This window comes from Balearica regulorum, chromosome 2, assembly GCF_011004875.1.
Source record: "Balearica regulorum gibbericeps isolate bBalReg1 chromosome 2, bBalReg1.pri, whole genome shotgun sequence".
Taxonomy (NCBI): domain Eukaryota; kingdom Metazoa; phylum Chordata; class Aves; order Gruiformes; family Gruidae; genus Balearica; species Balearica regulorum.
In genome coordinates, this window is record NC_046185.1 from 160664988 (window position 1) to 160682759 (window position 17772).

Here is a 17772-nt window from a genome sequence, read left to right on the forward strand (position 1 = left end):
TTCACCGTGCTTAGGGTCTTTGCAGATGCTGTATGGGGTGTGCACCTTTCTGCCTGTAGTGCTACTGGTAATTACAGAGTGACTAAATAGTTTTCTTAGTATGTTAGTGGTGATGTGTCAGTTTTGCCAACTGAACTCACAGAAACAACTGTTTTTCCTAATACTTAAACCTATAAATAGAATTTATTAATCTTCTGGGTCATAGGCCAGATTTAGTCTAGAGCCCTCCTCCAACTGACCTGCTTTTCTTTGCGTATCATGGCTGAAAACAACAGTTGCTGCTGGATCAACTTTCCTATGAGGATATATGAAACTATATATTAACCCTGACTGTCAGAGTGGAAAGGACAAGTAATTTGAAATAGTAATGCAATTATGTTGTTTTACTAATGATTTATGCATGAACTAGATCTAAACAAGTCAGTTCCAGTTAATAACTTAGAATGTTCAGCTATTTAATTCACTTTTACTGTTTTTCTTTTATAGACTTTGATGCAATTACTGATCCCATAATGAAAGCCAAAATGGTAGCTCTCAAGGGGATCAATAAAGTCATGGCACAGAGTAACATGGGGATGCCACCAATGGTTATGAACAGGTAGGCAACGCTTGATACCATTCTTTAGGGCTACAAAATATAAAAGGAAGTGATAGAGCTAGGGGGAAGCTCTGCAGTGGAAATGAAAAAGTCTAAAAGTGGAAAAAGATCTTTTTGTCACGTGTTTCATAGTCCATGCTAATACAGAATTATCTCCAAAGAGTAAAAGCAGTGCAGCAGCAGAAACTATAAAAAGTATTAAAACGCATCAGACTTGTGTTACCGTTGTAATGTCATTGGTCAGCATGGTCAACATGTACACCGTTGATGTTTTTCTTGTTTTTCCACTTACTAATTATGTGATGAAAACATCTCCCATATGTTGTGTTTGAAGACTGTTGATGGCCATGCAACAGTTAACCTTCGTGTTCTAGCATATCATTTAATGCTAAGTGTGAGATGTACCCCAAGTAATGGAAGTTTCATCCTCTCTTTAAATCCATTCTAAGGATAAAAGGAGCAATGAACTGTGCAGACTTCACCATGACTGTCTTGATCAGAAGTGGGGAGTCTATGGGCTAGATATGATCTGCAACTTTTCTTTTTGGGTGGTCCTTAAACCAGTGTGTTTTCTTCTTCCTAACACATGTTCAGTGTTCTGTGATAGTACGTGGCTTACCAGCAGTGTTTGTAAGGCCTGTTTGAACTTGGTAAGAAGATTCTGTACCCCAACCCATTCCAATATTGTATATTACCGCAGTCTAATCTGGGTGGCCTGCAAGAGCAGAACTTTCTAACTGCTCAGATACTAATTGGATCGCTTATGTTCACTGGTTTACCTTACTCTTTCTTAATGCTAGAAAAAAGAAATTTTTGTTTTAAATCTGTGCTTTGTCACCATTACGTATGAAAGTTTGTGTCTTTCTCAACTGTCATCATAGACCAAGATCTTCAGAACTGCATTTAGTTTTGCTTTGTGGAGATACATTGTCTTAGAGTGGTACAGAGGTTTGCTTAAAACTTTCTGAAACCCAAATACATCTGCCCTACCATGACAAATAACTACATTAAGTCTCTCTCCTTTTTTTGTATCATAATATTTAAAATGCAAATACAGACACATTTTTTGTGTGTGTACCTTCACTGTTTTAGCATAGTACATCATGTTTAGTTCATCTCTCTGAAAAGTGTAAAATGCAATAGTTTCAGTCAAGGGCAATGTGTTGTAGCATCAAAGGAGAAAAAATATTCTCCAGACATTGAAAACGTTTGGTACGGAAGTTCAAGCAAATGTCTGTAAAATACTTGGACGCTTTGTGTAAGTTCAGTGAAAAAGAAAAGGTTGTCTCTCCTCTAAAATACCCACCAGTTCTAAAAGTTATAATTTCACTTTCTCTTTATATGTCGATAGGTTTCCCTTTATGGGTCAGCCAGTGCCAGGGGCTCAGACCAGTGAAGGCCAAAATCATATGCAGCAGGCAATTACACAGGTAATTACAACTTGATATGGAGTTTAAACAAAATTGTTTAATAATGATCATGAGGTTTTGAGGTTTTTAATTGAATCATGATTTAATATACTTGTCTGTATGTTTTACTGAAATTTCTAGGACGGAAATTTGACACCTCAGATTTCTAGACCTAATCCTCCCAATTTTGGTCCTGGTTTTGTCAGTAAGTACAGATTTAATCATTTATTATATGTTGATGTTTCATTCTACAGTTCTGTTTTCTTTAAAATAAAATATCCGTAAATGGATCCTGTCTCTCAAATATTAGTCCTTTAAAAATTGAGTCATTTCATCGTTACGATACCAAGTAATAAAGGGGTGCATAGTAAATGCTCTTAACATTTTTTCTCTAAAGCTATCCCCAAAGAAACATCACAAGGAAAGAGGGAATCAGAACAAACAAAATTAGCATTGTTTTAATTCATGTGAGAATAGTAATGTATAAACTGACAGACTGCTGTTTCAAAAACCTGGTGTTGAGTTGTGGTGTAATAGTCTGAGCTCAGTGAGAACAACAGTCTGTCTTGATAGGTTATCTTTTATTACAGAAGCAAAAGGTTTTGTGTCTCATTGTTATTTTAAAAAATACCAATAAAAGCTTTCTAGGCATTAGTTAAGCAAGACTGACTGGGAACCACAATTGTGGAAAGCAGAAGTATATAGCATTAGTATTTTGCATTTCTTATTTCTGCTTTCCCTAGATTGATTGTAAGTCCTAGTCTCTATGATGAGAAAGAGATTTATTAGCAGAAATTCAAACTAAGCAAATGTTGGAAGAGGAAGACCACATTAAAAAAAAGGTGTTTCTGTAACTGCAAAAACTTTACTTGAGATTTATGAATAAGAAACAGAAGTAAACACCTCCACCTTTTCCAGAAACTGGAGTAGCAGGGCTAAATGTGTAATGAGATGCTTTAGTAATATTTTCTGTATTAATTACTGGTGAAATTTGACACAGCAGTCAGCAGTGGCATTGCTTAGCTTGAGAGTAGGGGTAGTTGTGAGCATTTGAGAAGCACTGTTTTTCATGTCAGTAGTAGTTATTCTTAACTGGAACTTGTTAATATTTCAGTATTTTCATTTGCACTTTCACATTGCTCCCATCTGCAGTTACTCACCATGGTTTCCACGCGATTGTCCCTTCAAGTTATGTGATTAGTTTTGCAGAATTTATCGTTGAAAGAATGGGCGCCCCTTGAGATTGTAAGCTAGCTCTGTGGATTGATTTAGTTGAGCTGCTAGAGTTGATGGCTGTCTGTACCGCAGTGACTGTTAAACTGGAAGGTGGTAGGGATTGGAGCACAAGGAGGACATGGTTATATTGAAAATCATACTGTCGTGTGGGTATCTTTGTTAAACAAACTTTATTTAGAAAGAAGATCCATACTATATTCCTAGTTACCTAGCTCATTGCCACAGTGCGATCATGACACAAGATACCATCACCAAACCTTCTCTCTTGCCTTCTGGGCTTAGTGCAGATCAAGTGTTACCAGACATGATTGTTTTGCCTCGAGAAAAACATCAGAGAGCGATGGACTGCTCATAGCAGATGAGCATTTCTCATTTGTACAAAGAGTAACATCTCCGTTACAGTTTAAGTGAGAGTGCATTTTTGTGTGCAGAGGAAAAGGCACCAGTGCTGAAGGCCCTGTGCAGAGGACTGAGCAAGTTATTTTTACAAAGACTATATCTTTCTTTCATTTCATGAATATTTGATGGATGTTTATACTTTTTTTTCCCTAAGAACTAGTGATAAAAATAGATTTATATTTATAAAACTTTTCTGCAAACACCAGAATTAATGAGGCCGTGTTTCCTGTAAATATGTGTCCTTACTCCCTAATCTCTTCCCTTGTACTTGAGTAGTTCCAGAGGCCTTCCACATCTTCTGTGGCAGGGCAGGGTACCACCAGGTTCTGTAGCTGCTTTCAAAGGTACGGTTGCTCACTGGCTAGCCAAGTAGTTTACTACCTGGACAGCGGGCTGGTGTCCCTTGAAAGTAAGGGACTGAGGTGAGACTGCTTTCTCTCAATAAGGGCAGTCATTTGGATCTCTGTCTTCTTTACTCAGATCACCCCAAGAGCGCAGTATCTCTTGAGATCTCAACTCTGTCAACTTTGGCTTAACTTGACCAACAATTTCATAAACCGAGGGGGGAACCTGATAAACCTCATCTCTGTGAAGTAGGATTGAGAGCTTACCCCCAGGATGAGATCATATCATACTTTCTATTGTTTCTCTCTCTAGATGATTCACAAAGAAAGCAGTATGAGGAATGGCTGCAAGAAACACAACAGCTTCTTCAAATGCAACAGAAGTACCTCGAGGAGCAAATTGGAGCACACAGAAAATCGAAAAAGGCACTCTCAGCAAAACAGCGGACAGCCAAGAAAGCTGGCCGTGAGTTCCCAGAAGAAGATGCAGAACAACTTAAACATGTTACTGAGCAGCAAAGTATGGTCCAAAAACAGCTAGACCAGGTAATCATCTGGAAACAAAACTGATCCCCTTCATGCCAAGCTGTCATACTGGTATAACTCACTCCTTTAAATCTCCTAAGAGATGAATTGAAATACTTAAATACAGTGGAACTTATTTAAAGGGAGGTACTCCTGATCATATTTTGCGTGCAACAGCATTACTCTCAATTGCTGGTGACACTGGAGTCATAGAATATGCTACGCAAAAGTTACAACAGAAAGGTGTACTTTGGGAAGAGGGGAAATTGCTTAGCAAAATGATTTGCCACAGAGTTCCTGGCACCATGAAAGCATAAAGAGTCAGACTGCAAAGGAGGAAAGTCTTAGCATGTAGGGCTCTGTGTTTCAGGCTTGAATGAGCCTCATAACTCAGGCTTTTTCAGGTGTCCTTATGTAATCAGAACATCTTGATTATATGCCAGTTGAATGTTACTCTTTGAAAATCTCTTTTCATTACATCTGCAATGTTAGTGTAGTTTTATGATCTGTCTAGTTCCTAGACGCCGATCATCAGTGTGTTATCTGTTGCTGTGTCATAGAATAATATAGGTCAAAGGGATATCTGGAGATCATCTCACCTCCTGATCAAAGCAGAACTAGCTTCATGGTTAGCTCAGGTTGCTCAGGGCCTTGGCAGTCAAGTTTTGTAAGTCTCCAAGGGTAGACATTTTTCAGCCTCTCTGGGCTCCTGTTCCAATGTGTAACCACTTTCACTGTTGGGTGTTTTTTTTGTCTGTCTTTATATTCAGCTGGAGTTTCCCTTGCTTCATCTTGTAACTGTGATTATAATAAGTGAGATTAAAGTTAAACCTGTGATAGCTTTGATTAATCTATGATATGGCCAACAGTACTCAATGCTGTATTCTTCAAGACATCATTTATAAATTATCTGGCATGAAGATGTCTCCTTACTGCATGAGTGGGAAATCTTTTCATAGTCAGGAAAAAGTACACCTGCTGAACATGAAAATGCTTCAGAATTACCCTTTGTTAGTATGAAGGGAAAAATTGGCAGCAGACTTCGAAGTCCAAAGCGATATCTGACCATCGAGTTCTTGCTCCTGTGTTGCTTCAAGACAGAGTATGCACTGGATAGAATACTAGTTGGCTTGTCTTCACTATATGAAAGAGGGATGGAGCAGATAAATTATGTCTACACCATTTCTTCCTTTTTCTTTTTTCCTTTCCACAATGAATCACAGGTAGAATAAATGCAAAAAGAATTCACTTTAACCAATCTTTGTCGTACGTACGTCAGTCTAGTCTTACAGTGGAGTTATGTTGAAGTAACAGCTGCTAATCATGACATTTCTGGCAGATTCATTTAGTGCCCCATAATTAAGGTTCTTATATTTTTCATTTTTAAACTCAAGTTTCTCATGCTGCTGGTAAATGCCCTCCACTTGCCTTCAACCACTGATTTAGAGCAGTCATCCACATCCTAAACAACACTTTGTTACATACCTAGTAGGAGCCTAATAAGGTTTTATTAAAGTATATTTTTAAAAACCTTCTATTTGAAGCAATTCACCGCTCTTTCACATCAGATCAAGTATTTTTTCTGTAATCAAGCTTTCGTTAGTTTTTGAAACGGGTGAGGTCTATACATGTATGTATAAAGAGCTCTCAGATCCCTGTGAATTGCTGGTCCTGGTCACAGGCACAGAGAAAGCGGCAGTGACTTTGTGCGATGCGAGCTTATGTCTGACAGGGTTATTAGCTCAGGCATGGAGCCACACGGACACTACCATATTGTCTCTGCGGCCAGGGCAGTTTAACTGTGCTAATAAGCTCTGCCTTGTTCTCCTCCACGCTCTTAAAATCACCAGGGTGATCTGTGCAGGTCAGCTCAGGTCCAGCTGGGAGTAGTTGGTGCTGGTCCTTGGAGATCTCAACTAATTGCAAAACCAGTCGCGTCGCTGATCCGCAACTGCAGACCCTGGGAGGGCATGGTGGTTTGGATGCCTCGTTGTGTAGGCATGCGGAGCCAGCATGGGTTTAGTGCTGTGTACCCACCCAGAAGTCCTGGAGCGCTGGACTGTGCCATGCAGATTGATCCAGTTGGGTGGCTTTATGCAGCGGCACTGTTCATCTGGTGGTGTCAGAGCTCATAAATCATCTTGGATCTGAGATTACGATGCAAATAGCGTTTTGGATGCGTCTGTCTTGTGTTCTGGAGTTTGTTCGGTAATATCTCTGTTGGCCTGAGCTTTCTGGCTTGTCCCTTGCTCCAGATAAAGGAGAGTGCCATCAAACATTTTTAATTATGTTACGGGCTTTTTCTATCAGTACAAGCAGCAAATGGAAGTTGCGGAACTCATAATCTAATGACGAGAAGTGAGAGAGATTTTCTATAATCTATGTATTATTAAACAGTGGATTACAAGTCCTGTTATTTTTTTAGAGAGCAGTGTAGTTAGGTATCTGTTGTGTTTCTGAAATGCTCTTTCTTGTCCAGTTGACACTGTCATATCCTTCCATTTGCTTTTCCTGCTTGCCTTAAAAATAAACTGCTAGGCTTAACTTCTAGTGTCCAACTTGAGTTTATTTTCATCCTGAAATTTAAAATTTTCAAGCAGCGGTTGCCAGTTTTGTCTGCTGTGGGATGTTTGAGGATCTGCCTGTGAATAAATGAGAAGCTACCTCACTGTTTTATAGAATCCTAGAATGGTTTTCCTGCAAACTTTTCCTTTTCAAATACATCTTTTAAAAATTTTTGCTAATATGTGAAGATCATCCATCTCACTGCTTCCTTTTTCCTGTCTGTTCCCAACTGTTGTTATCCCGTGTGTGGAGGATAAGATCTGTAGGACAAGGATCACTTTTTGGTTTAGATTTATATAGTCTGTAGCACAGTGTCATCTTGGTACTTAATTAGAACTTTGAGGCACTGTTATTTTTTCTAAAATTTTGGGATGGATAGTGTTTCTAATGAAATAATGGCTATTTAGCCTTAAAAAGGGGGAGAAAATAAGACTGTGCAGAAATGCTGGTTTTGCCTGCAGTTCATTGTCTACTGAAATTACAATGGCGAGTTACATGTTTTATGCCACTTACATAGTCAGTACATGTCAGAGATAAATAATGACTTCTAATCTAATTTTTAGATTCGAAAGCAGCAGAAGGAGCATGCAGAACTAATTGAGGAATATCGAATCAAGCAGCAGCAGCAGCAGCAGCAGCAGCAGTGTGGAATGGCACCCCATGCTATCATGCCTGGCGTCCAGGCTCAACCACCAATGGTTCCAGGAGGAACATCACCAGCAATGAATCAGCAAAACTTCCCCATGGTGGCACAACAGCTTCAGCATCAGCAACATACGGTGGTGATTCCTGGGCAGTCCAACCCAACCAGAATGCCGAATTTATCTGGATGGCAATCTGCAAATGCCCCTGGAAGTCATATTTCCATGAACCCAGCAAGGATGCAGCCTCCAATGACACCGTTGCCAATTACTCCTGGTACGCCAGCTCCTGTGCCTGGTCCAAGTGCAACTGCACAGTCAGGGCCACCACCAAGGGTGGAGTTTGAGGACAATAACCCTTTTAGTGAAAGCTTTCAAGAGCGGGAAAGAAAGGAGCGCTTGCGAGAGCAACAGGAACGGCAACGCATTCAGCTTATGCAGGAGGTAGATCGACAGCGGGCTTTACAGCAGAGGATGGAACTGGAACAGCACGGTATGATGGGGTCGGAATTAAATAACAGAACATCCTTATCTCAGATACCTTTCTTTAATTCTGATCTACCATGTGATTTCATACAAACTCCGCGACCTCTTCAGCAGTCTCCACAGCATCAACAGCAACAAATGGGGCAAATTCTGCAACAAGGTTCTGTGACCTCGCCTCCTGCCACAAATTTTATGCAAAGCAGTGAGCGAAGGCCAGTGGGACCTACAACTTTTGGACCCGATGCATCTGCTGTTGCAGGTGGAGCCCCTAATTTCCATAATGTAAAACAAACTCATGGGAATCTCCCTGGGGCTGCCTTTACGCAGAACCAGGTCAGGCCTCCATTTACTTCTCCTGTACCTTCATCTGCAGTGCTCAGTAGTGGTGCCCCGTGTGGTTCGGACGCTAGTGTGCCCCAGGCAACAAACTTCCCTGGATCAAGCCAGTCTCTCATACAGCTGTATTCTGACATAATCCCAGAAGAGAAAGGAAAAAAGAAAAGGGCACGAAAAAAGAAAAAGGATGATGATGCCGAGTCAATAAAAGCCCCGTCTACTCCACATTCAGATATAACTGCACCATCAACTCCAACCATTTCTGATTCTACCTCCACCCCCACAGTTAACACCCCCAGTGAACTTTCACGTCATCAAGATGAACAGGAGTCGGTGGAGTTAACGGGCCCATCAACATCAAATGCAGGAGAGAGCCAGACCTCTCCAGAGCTGGAATGTAAGCTCCCCAACAGCAGTCTGCCACAGAAACAGCCGAGTGTAAATACAGAGACTGAAAAGGCTAAAACAGATACACCTACCAGCATTCAAGAAGTTAAACTAGAAAAGGCAGAAACTGACCAATGCTTGGGTCAAGCTGAGCCCAAACCAGAAAATCCAAGCGGTATTAAGGTGGAAGAAGATAAGGTCACATCACAGCCTGCCCCTTCAGTTCAGAGTCCAGCGCAACCAGCTAGCATTCCAGCAGCAAAAGGGGAGTCAGGGAACGAATTGCTGAAACACCTGCTTAAAAATAAGAAGTCCTCATCTCTTCTAAATCAGAAATCAGAGAACAGCGGCCGAACAGAAGAGGAGGCTTCTGGGGATAAGAAGTTAACAGAGAAGCAGAGTTCAGCTGAAGGAATGGTGAGCCTGTTACTGATTTTGTCATACAGTGGTCATCAACAATCAAAGGCTAGCTTGTGCCTTCACCGCGGGCATTTGTGAGAGGGTGGGGAGATAACCTACCTGCACAAGGGTGCCATAAACAGCTTTAAGGAATTTTTAGCTCCCTTCCTGCCTTTTCCCCATGCGTAAATCATCTGTGTTACAAAAAGAACAAATTTTAGTATGACTTTGTAGGTCAGTGTATTCAGAAGTTATTAAAATGCAAAAAAATAGTTTTTCTCCAGATAATAATTTTTAAAAATGCCACTTCCTAATTTTTACCAAGATTAAGGCAAGATTGACTCTTAATTACCTACTAGTATGTGTCTGTACACTCTACGGCACGTCCGTATGCCGCTTTCTTCTGTGACTCCACCTTAGTTATGCATGGGATGACCTGTGTGCCTCTGCAGAGGTACCGGGCTGGGCTTCACACCCCTACAGCTGCACTGTTTGGAGCGTCCTGTGAATGAACCAAGTCCATGCTCATGTTTTGCCTATGAAAATCATATATTGTCTCTAATTTTAGTAGAGACTATGCTCTAGGATTTTTCTCAAAAGTGTGAAATTGTTAAATCTCCTGAAATTGCTGCTTTTCTGTGTTACAGAATATTTCTCTAATTAATTTGACTTTAATGGAAGGGAGCATTAATTCTTCATATCAATGGCATTATGTGATTTACTGGTTTATAAGGTTCTTAAAAACAGACGTAAAGAGAATTGCTTTCTGTGGAGGTGGGATACACTTTACACTTAGATTTCTTGGTCACTTTATTGTAATCTTTAATGTCTACTTAGTTTTGGTTTATGACTGCCTAAACTCTAAATACGTCCTTGAAAGAAAATTTAAACACATTCAAACCCAATAAAGACAGATAAAAGTAAAGGTGATTGTGAACAGCAGGAAACTTAGGTAATTGTTAGAAGATCCACTGTTAAAACATATATGACAGGAATAGCGGTGAGAGTATTTGTGGTAGGGGTTGTGTAGAGCTGCTTAAAATAAAAATTATTAAAAAGAAACTGGACTTTCTTTTGGCTTGCCACTATCTGTTGCGTTACCAAGTCCCATTCTGATTTCTTTTACGCAACTATCCTTTTATGTGAGGCATGGCTTTGCAAATTCATACTGAAAGCATTCAACTAAATGGTACAATCCAGAACTATGTCACAATACTGGTTTTGTTTCTAACCTCAAAATATCGTATGAACTTACACGTCTTTTTTCTGTAACCAAGTCTGCCTTTCATTATGCCCTTGTGAAAATCTCTAAGGTTGCATGCACATGGAACTTTAGAGGATATTCAAAAGAAAATTTTTCTGGTCTGTGAGTTTTTAATGATGTTTTCAGATGTCAGTGGTGGTAATGTTAAATCATAACTCTGTGTGTAGGGACAGTGCAGCAGTTACCAGTTGCCAGTGAGACAGCAAAGTAAACAAACCGTAAAATAAGTTTGTTATCGAAGAGATTTATTATACTGTGCGTGTTCTTTTAGACTATCATGCCGTAAATTTGAATGAACTGTATATTAAAATGTCAACGATTCTGCTTCCCTTCCTTTTTTTTTTATACCAGCAAACTGCAGGAAACCAGATGCAAGGTGCATTTGGGTGTAGTAACAGCCAGCTTCAAAGAACAGATGTAGGACCTGAAACCAAGAAACAGAGAAATAAGCGAACTCAGAGGACAGGAGAGAAGGCAGCTCCTCGGTCCAAGAAAAGAAAAAAAGAGGAAGAAGAAAAGCAAGCTATTTACCCTAATGCTGATACATTCATCCAGTTAAAACAGGTAGATTAGAAACCACTCTACTGATGTTTGGAGATCTGCAATGCTTATATGTTACAGTTCAATTAATTTCTAATTTTGTATTATTTTTTTCAATATAGCAGCTTTCTCTTCTGCCTTTGATGGAACCAATAATTGGAGTGAGCTTTGCACACTTTCTTCCCTATGGCAGCAGCCAGCTAAATGGTGGAAATCGACTTGTAGGAAGTTTTGGTAGTGCTACTCTTGATGGGGCTTCAGATTACTACTCCCAGCTCATTTACAAGGTACAGTTTTAATCTGGATTTCCATTGCGTGCTCTCTGTGGGAAGAGAAGTTCATGGCATTACTACTGCTAGTTGGTTAGAGTTCCTGCCTTTTATATGCAACCAGAAGAGAATAATTTTCTGTTGCTAGATTAAATAAACAGTGCAGTGGTGAAACAGTCACCATTGTTTTACTCTCTGAAAGTGGAAATCAGTTCTAGAAACTGTGTTGTAAACTAATAAAAACTACAAGTATTCCTTTTACAAATGGATGCTAAATAGTGAAAATTGTAATTACAGTTTTGTGGCGCAGAAAAGGCTGAATTCTTGGTACTTTGCAAAGTCATTGAAAACATTAAAGCATTTCTTAATGGGAATTAAATGGGAAATAGACTTTCCTCATTTGTCCACTAAGCCCTAACTAAGCACCTGAGAACTCTGAACAAAATACGCTGTTTGTTGACAGAACGTAAAACTCAGTCTTTGGGATCAGAGTGGCAGTATTGGGAGAGCAGCAAGATAGTGAACAGATAGAATAAAATTTGCTACTTGGCTACCCTAATATAAAAACTGTAGTAACTTACTGAAAAACAGGGGTGTTTACTCCAGCCTGACACGGCATGTAAGCTGCGAATGTGACCTAGCAGGAATGGGCGCTGTGGTCAAAGTGAATAATAAGTATTAGCTTTGTAGGCATGACTGCGATGAGAACAGGTACTGAAGTTCTTATTTAATTTTCATTTAAAATGGGCAGTTAAGTAATCTAGTGAGAAGTTAGCCTGGAGTGTGAACTTGTAGAGTATCTGCTTCTCCATGGGAACTGCTTCAGTGAAAGCCCATCCTGTGCTAAATGTGAGGTAGCTTCACTGTTAGGGAAAACTGGGTAAGCCGACTTCTTTATGGTGATGGAGAGTCACTGTGGAGTAACTCAAACCTTCGCTTAAAATGTAGGAACTTGTTGGGGCTCCCAAACCATTCCTAAAAATGCTTATTGTGCTTTTCTATAACTAATTTAGCTGTATCTTCTTCCAGTAATAATACTCCTCGTGTAAACTATTTCTTTGATAATGTCATTGATACAAAAAAAGCAAAGCGTTGTGTCTTTTATAGTAGATACTTTTATGTAGTTGGTTGCATACTTGAGAATTAACTATCGCTGCTTATCAGTGCTACCTCTAGGTGTAAAAATATGCGAGCGGGTCACATTATCTAGTACTCGAACAAGAACTGTGTTCCGTGGCTGATTTATGGTTCTTTAATCTCACGTAGCAGAACAATCTGAGCAATCCTCCGACACCCCCAGCCTCTCTTCCTCCCACACCACCTCCAGTGGCGTGCCAGAAGTTGGTAAACGGATTCGCAACCACTGAAGAGCTTGCTGGCAAGGCTGGTATGTTAGGAGGTCACGATGGTAAGACTAATACGTATTGTTTCCGTAATAAATGAGCCAAGTTTGTAACAAATTACGAAACAGATAACTGGGATGCTAGTATAACTAGCTTTATACTAGTTGCTATAGTCTTCTTTTGTAAGAACAGTATGCCCAGGCTCTTTAAGGCTGTAATCATTATTATCCAGCTTTATTTTACACCAGTATAATGTCAAATTTTCCCTTTCCTTTTCAAAAACATGTTGAGAGCTAAAAGCAATCTTCAGAAACAGAAAAGAAAACCTTAAAATCAATTTTCTATGTCCAGTACAAATGACTAACAGCTTAGTTGAGTGAGCTCAAAAGCAGTCTCCCCGAAATGTATCCTCAACAGGCTTCGTATGTAGTCAGTATGTATTTTCTGATGCTTGTAATTTGGTCAATTAAAATTTCTTTCTAATAAATAAAAGTTTATGCTGCCTTTTCATAAGGACTGTTCAGTGATTAAAATCCCTTTTTCCAACCCCTTTTCCTTTATTGTCAGCAAGTTGTTGATTTTTTTGTTGATTTTTTTTTTCACAAGTGAATCAAAAATTGTCTCATACAGGCAAAAGGCACACTCAAAAGCCTTTTGAGCCCTTTTTGCTCAAAATTTGCAGGTTTTTGTAAATACGGAGATTAATCATGAACAGTCAAAATTTTTTGAAGTACAAGTGGGTGAGGGTGTTACCATCTGCTGTAATGCCTTGGTTGTGTCAGGGAGCCACCAATGCCCTCATACACAGAATGTCTGTCAATAGAAGAGCTGTACAGATGTCTCATTGTGCTGTGCATTTCTGGTTTTAGTTACCAAAGCTCTGGGACCAAAGCAGTTCCAGTTGCCTTTCAGACCACAGGACGATTTATTAGCAAGAGCAATGGCTCAGGGCCCTAAAACTGTGGATGTTCCTGCTTCACTTCCAACACCACCTCACAACAATCAGGAGGAGATAAGGTAGGTTTTCCTCGATGTCTTCAAATACGTATTTGGAGCAGATTCTGTGATCTTTCAGTAGGAGGTGAGACTCTGAAGAAACAAAACCTGTTGTGCGCAGCCACTCAGTGCAGAGAATGTAACGGGATCATTTGTCTTAGTTAACTCCTAGCATTCCACATGTAGTGTAGTGAAACAGGTGATCTCTGCCACTGCTAGACTCCAGATCCTGTGAAATTGATAAGAATTCATTACCTTGCTCTCTTAAAAATGGAAGAAATCTATATAAATAGATTTTTTTTTTTTCCTGGAGCAACATGGTACTGTTGCACATGCCTGCTGTACCAGACAGCAGTACTGTGCAAGTGTCAGACAGCCTGAAAACTCCCCAGCTCTACTGAGTTTCTGTTACTGTGTGAGAAAAACTTGCTGGAACATGCATTTCCCCACAAAGATCTTCCCTTTTGCCTCCCTTTCACTTGCCTAATCAAAAGTTGGGTGTCTGTGAAGCACTGAAGCATGAGGCAGGATGGACCAGTGAATACAGTTAAACCAGAAAGTTTAAATATTAAATACTAATTTCTACACACGTAGGTGGAGCCGTGGTGAACAGACAGTTCTGTGTTGGAGCCTGGGCTTTGTTAGTGCCTCTGTTTTTCTATATGTATGTTTCCCAAGAAACCAATGGAGTACAATGGAGTTACGAGATACCTAGAAGTAACGGGCTGCCACATAATTGCATTCCATGACTAGTGCCAAGAAGCAAGGTTCTGAGGTTGCGATAGCTCCCTGTCATCGTTTATGGCTTTCCAAAGGTTTTTAGACCATTTCCAAAAGGTTTCCAAAATAGGGTTTTTTTGGATTTGTTCCAGGGTTCAAGATCACTGTGAGGACAGGGACACTCCTGACAGCTTTGTTCCTTCTTCCTCTCCTGAAAGCGTGGTGGGAATGGAAATAAGCAGGTATCCAGACTTGTCAGTTGTAAAGGAGGAGAACCCAGAACCTGTACCATCTCCCATCATTCCCATCCTACCAAGCAGTACTGGAAAAGGTGAGACTGCAGCAGAGCAAACAATCACAACTAGGCTTTTATTTTCTTTTTTTTTTTCACAGCCACATGCACATAGGATTAACCTGGTGTATTCGTTTTATTTTCAGGTTCAGAAGCCAAAAGGAATTACATAAAATCAGAGCCCGGTTCAGGAGCATTACCTGGTTCTGGCTTCTTTGCCTCTCCACTTGGACCATCACAGAATGGTCCTAAATCTGGCCTTATATCCGTAGCAATTACTTTACATCCCACAGCTGCTGAGGTAAAAGAAATAAGCTTGTGTTACATATATAAAATACAACAGCAGTTAATATCTTTTCTATATAGTGAATCTGAAGAGGTTATAGCGTAGCACAATAAAGCAGCTGCTGTAATCTTCTAATAATTTGTATTAGTGCTATCTTACTACCTGCCCAATGAGAACCAAGGTATGTTTTTATTATTGTTTTTAGAACATCAGTAGCGTTGTAGCAGCATTCTCCAACCTGCTCCACGTCAGAATTCCCAACAGTTACGAGGTCAGTAACGCTCCAGACGTCCCATCCTCCATGGCAACCGCCAACAGTCACAGAGTGAACCCGTCTATGGAGTACAGGCAACCCTTACTACTTCAGGGTCCTCAGGCAGGATCCATGGGACCTGCCAGGATTGTAGGGTCTTACGGACTGAAACAACCTAATGTGCCGTTTCCTGCAAACAGCAATGGTGAGTAGGCATTAATTCTTTTAAGATGTCGGTACCAACATTTTAACTGAGTCGGTATTAATGCATTTCAGCCTCATAAAGTCATGCTCTGGAATTAAATTAAAGTCATGCTCTGGAATTAAATAATTGATTCTTGTTCTAAATAATATTTTTCTCTTCTTACGTGATCAGTACATGTGAACCAGCTCCTGACAACTTAATAGATCTGATCCATCTCCGATTTCTGTTATCTACATCACTGTCTGAGGTATTTCTTCCAGTAGTTCCCAACATTATTAGGGTTTTTTGTCCAGTCTGATTTTTAAATCCATCATTCAGACAGATTGTTCCTGTTCTGGAAAACTTGACACACGTGTTTAAGCATGTATTCCTATGTTGGTTTCATTATTAATTTCTTAGACAAGAATGTATTTTTGCCTTGTTCACACAGTTGGTTTTGGTCTAGACTAAACAATTTCCCCATCAGGACGGAGTTTAAAGCTTGCCTTCCGTGCCCTATCCAGGAGGATGCTGCTCCTCTAGACCACTGAAGAATACTGTGACTTCTCATAAATTTGGTTTAATCTGATACAGCTTCTAACAGACTTACCTATTTTCTAGGTATAGCTGGCTATAAGGATCACAGTCAGAATATTGCGGAAGGCTCAGCACTGAGACCTCGGTGGTGCTCTCACTGCAAAGTTGTGGTTCTTGGTAGTGGCGTGCGGAAGTCCTTCAAAGACCTGCCTTTCCTTAAACAGGTACTGCAGTGGGAGTGTAGTTTCTTGCGTGTAAGGGTCAAGGAGCAAACGAAGGCAACAGAAACTACCACTTCTCATGCCGACTGATACCACTTCCAAGTTTCTTTGTAGTCTCCTTTCTGTGTCTTCTGATTCAGGATGGGACATTCCAGCACATTCGTAGTACAAATAAGAAATGTCAAAGTTGTTACTTTATAAGATGAATTTTGGTAAATATCAGTAGACATGGCAGCTTCCTGAATTCTGCTACTAACCTCCTTCCCTGACCACTTCAGGGACCTTAATTCACAGGAACCTCCTTGTGAGGCAGCGCCATATTGCCACGTCAGAAAGTGCTACAAGAGCCAGAATGCTTACGCTGGTTTTGAGCCAGAAGCAGACTTCGGTCTCTGTGTCTTATATTTTACACTGTTTCTTGTGTAAACGATATCCCAGGCTGCTCCTTACGGCCATACACGGAGTATTTGCGCTGGGGACTGGCACTCATTAAAGAAATACCAGTGCTCTTTGTTCGAATGAGATTGAGATAATTATGCAACAACGGTATCTAGTTAGAATTTATATACAAAAGCAATGGGTTCATGTAGTCAGAAAAGCACTGAATTCCCAGTAATGTTTTGCAGATGGATTGGTAGATAAACCAGTCTGATGTGTCTTTGATGAGGCTGAAATGAGAGGTTCTTTCACCATCTACAGATAAAAGAAAATGGATTTTACTTTGCAAGTGTGCCTATGGAGCAGATGGGTGCATGGTATAGAATGCTTTATTTTGACTGTTAAACTTCTGTTAAAGGCAAGAAATGCTGAAGAACAAGGTTGTAGGCTGGCGGTAATGTTAGATCTGTCAAATAATCAAGTATTTATATCACTATATCGCTCATTATCTCACAAATGTTCTACAAATAAAGAGTTTCTAGCCAGATTGGAAGACGTTTCATTACACTTACTATGTGAAGAATGGTATTAAAGGCACTTCTGATAGTCTTCCCTGTTTGATTCCCAGGATTCCCAAGAAGGCTCTGATAAAATGAAGGACATTGTATTCTGTAGCAACAACTGCTTTGTTCTTTATTCAGCAGCTGTGCAAGCAAAAAACTCCGAGAACAAAGTAAGTATCAAATGCTGGTAGGCTCTAGTGAGCAGAAATTATTGCAGCTATTTTCCGAAGAACAGAAATGGGAGTGGGGGGAGTTTGCACTCTGTTTTACAGATTTATAAATGAATTGTTCTGTATTTGGGCGTTGAGATTCTGAACCAGCAGCGTGAAGTAAAATTCATATTTGCAGAACTTTCTGTCTGACAGAGATGCATGGCAGAACAGCAGCCACCTTTAGCTGTCCTCTCAGGCTGTGAAGATGCAAGTCTCAAACAAGTGGTCATTTAACTTCTCCGGGCGCTGTATGAAACCACAAATAGATTTTTCAGGGCTATTTTCTGCCTTGTGATCTGGCTTATACGGTAAAAAATATTGCAGTTGTGCAAATAATAACTGAACAGCAAGTTTGCAATGAGACTTTTATTTGTTCAGGGTAACTGGAA

The 17772-nt window shown here is 40.1% G+C and overlaps 1 protein-coding gene across 23 annotated transcripts in view; it reads left to right on the forward strand.

The window, feature by feature from the left end:
* Positions 1–17772, forward strand: part of KMT2C (lysine methyltransferase 2C) — a 199020-nt gene that overhangs the window by 172866 nt on the left and 8382 nt on the right. For 19 of the 23 annotated variants that reach the window (XM_075746661.1, XM_075746669.1, XM_075746670.1 and 16 more), the window contains 14 exons: positions 487–598; positions 1950–2028; positions 2149–2212; positions 4300–4532; positions 7640–9343; positions 10941–11153; positions 11252–11416; positions 12665–12806; positions 13611–13758; positions 14610–14788; positions 14896–15050; positions 15241–15493; positions 16094–16233; positions 17237–17341. In XM_075746661.1, coding sequence (XP_075602776.1) covers positions 487–598; positions 1950–2028; positions 2149–2212; positions 4300–4532; positions 7640–9343; positions 10941–11153; positions 11252–11416; positions 12665–12806; positions 13611–13758; positions 14610–14788; positions 14896–15050; positions 15241–15493; positions 16094–16233; positions 17237–17341 — 3692 coding nt within the window. The remainder of the gene's footprint in view (positions 1–486; positions 599–1949; positions 2029–2148; positions 2213–4299; positions 4533–7639; positions 9344–10940; positions 11154–11251; positions 11417–12664; positions 12807–13610; positions 13759–14609; positions 14789–14895; positions 15051–15240; positions 15494–16093; positions 16234–17236; positions 17342–17772) is intronic. The other 4 variants (XM_075746671.1, XM_075746665.1, XM_075746672.1 and 1 more) reach the window with 4 other exon arrangements.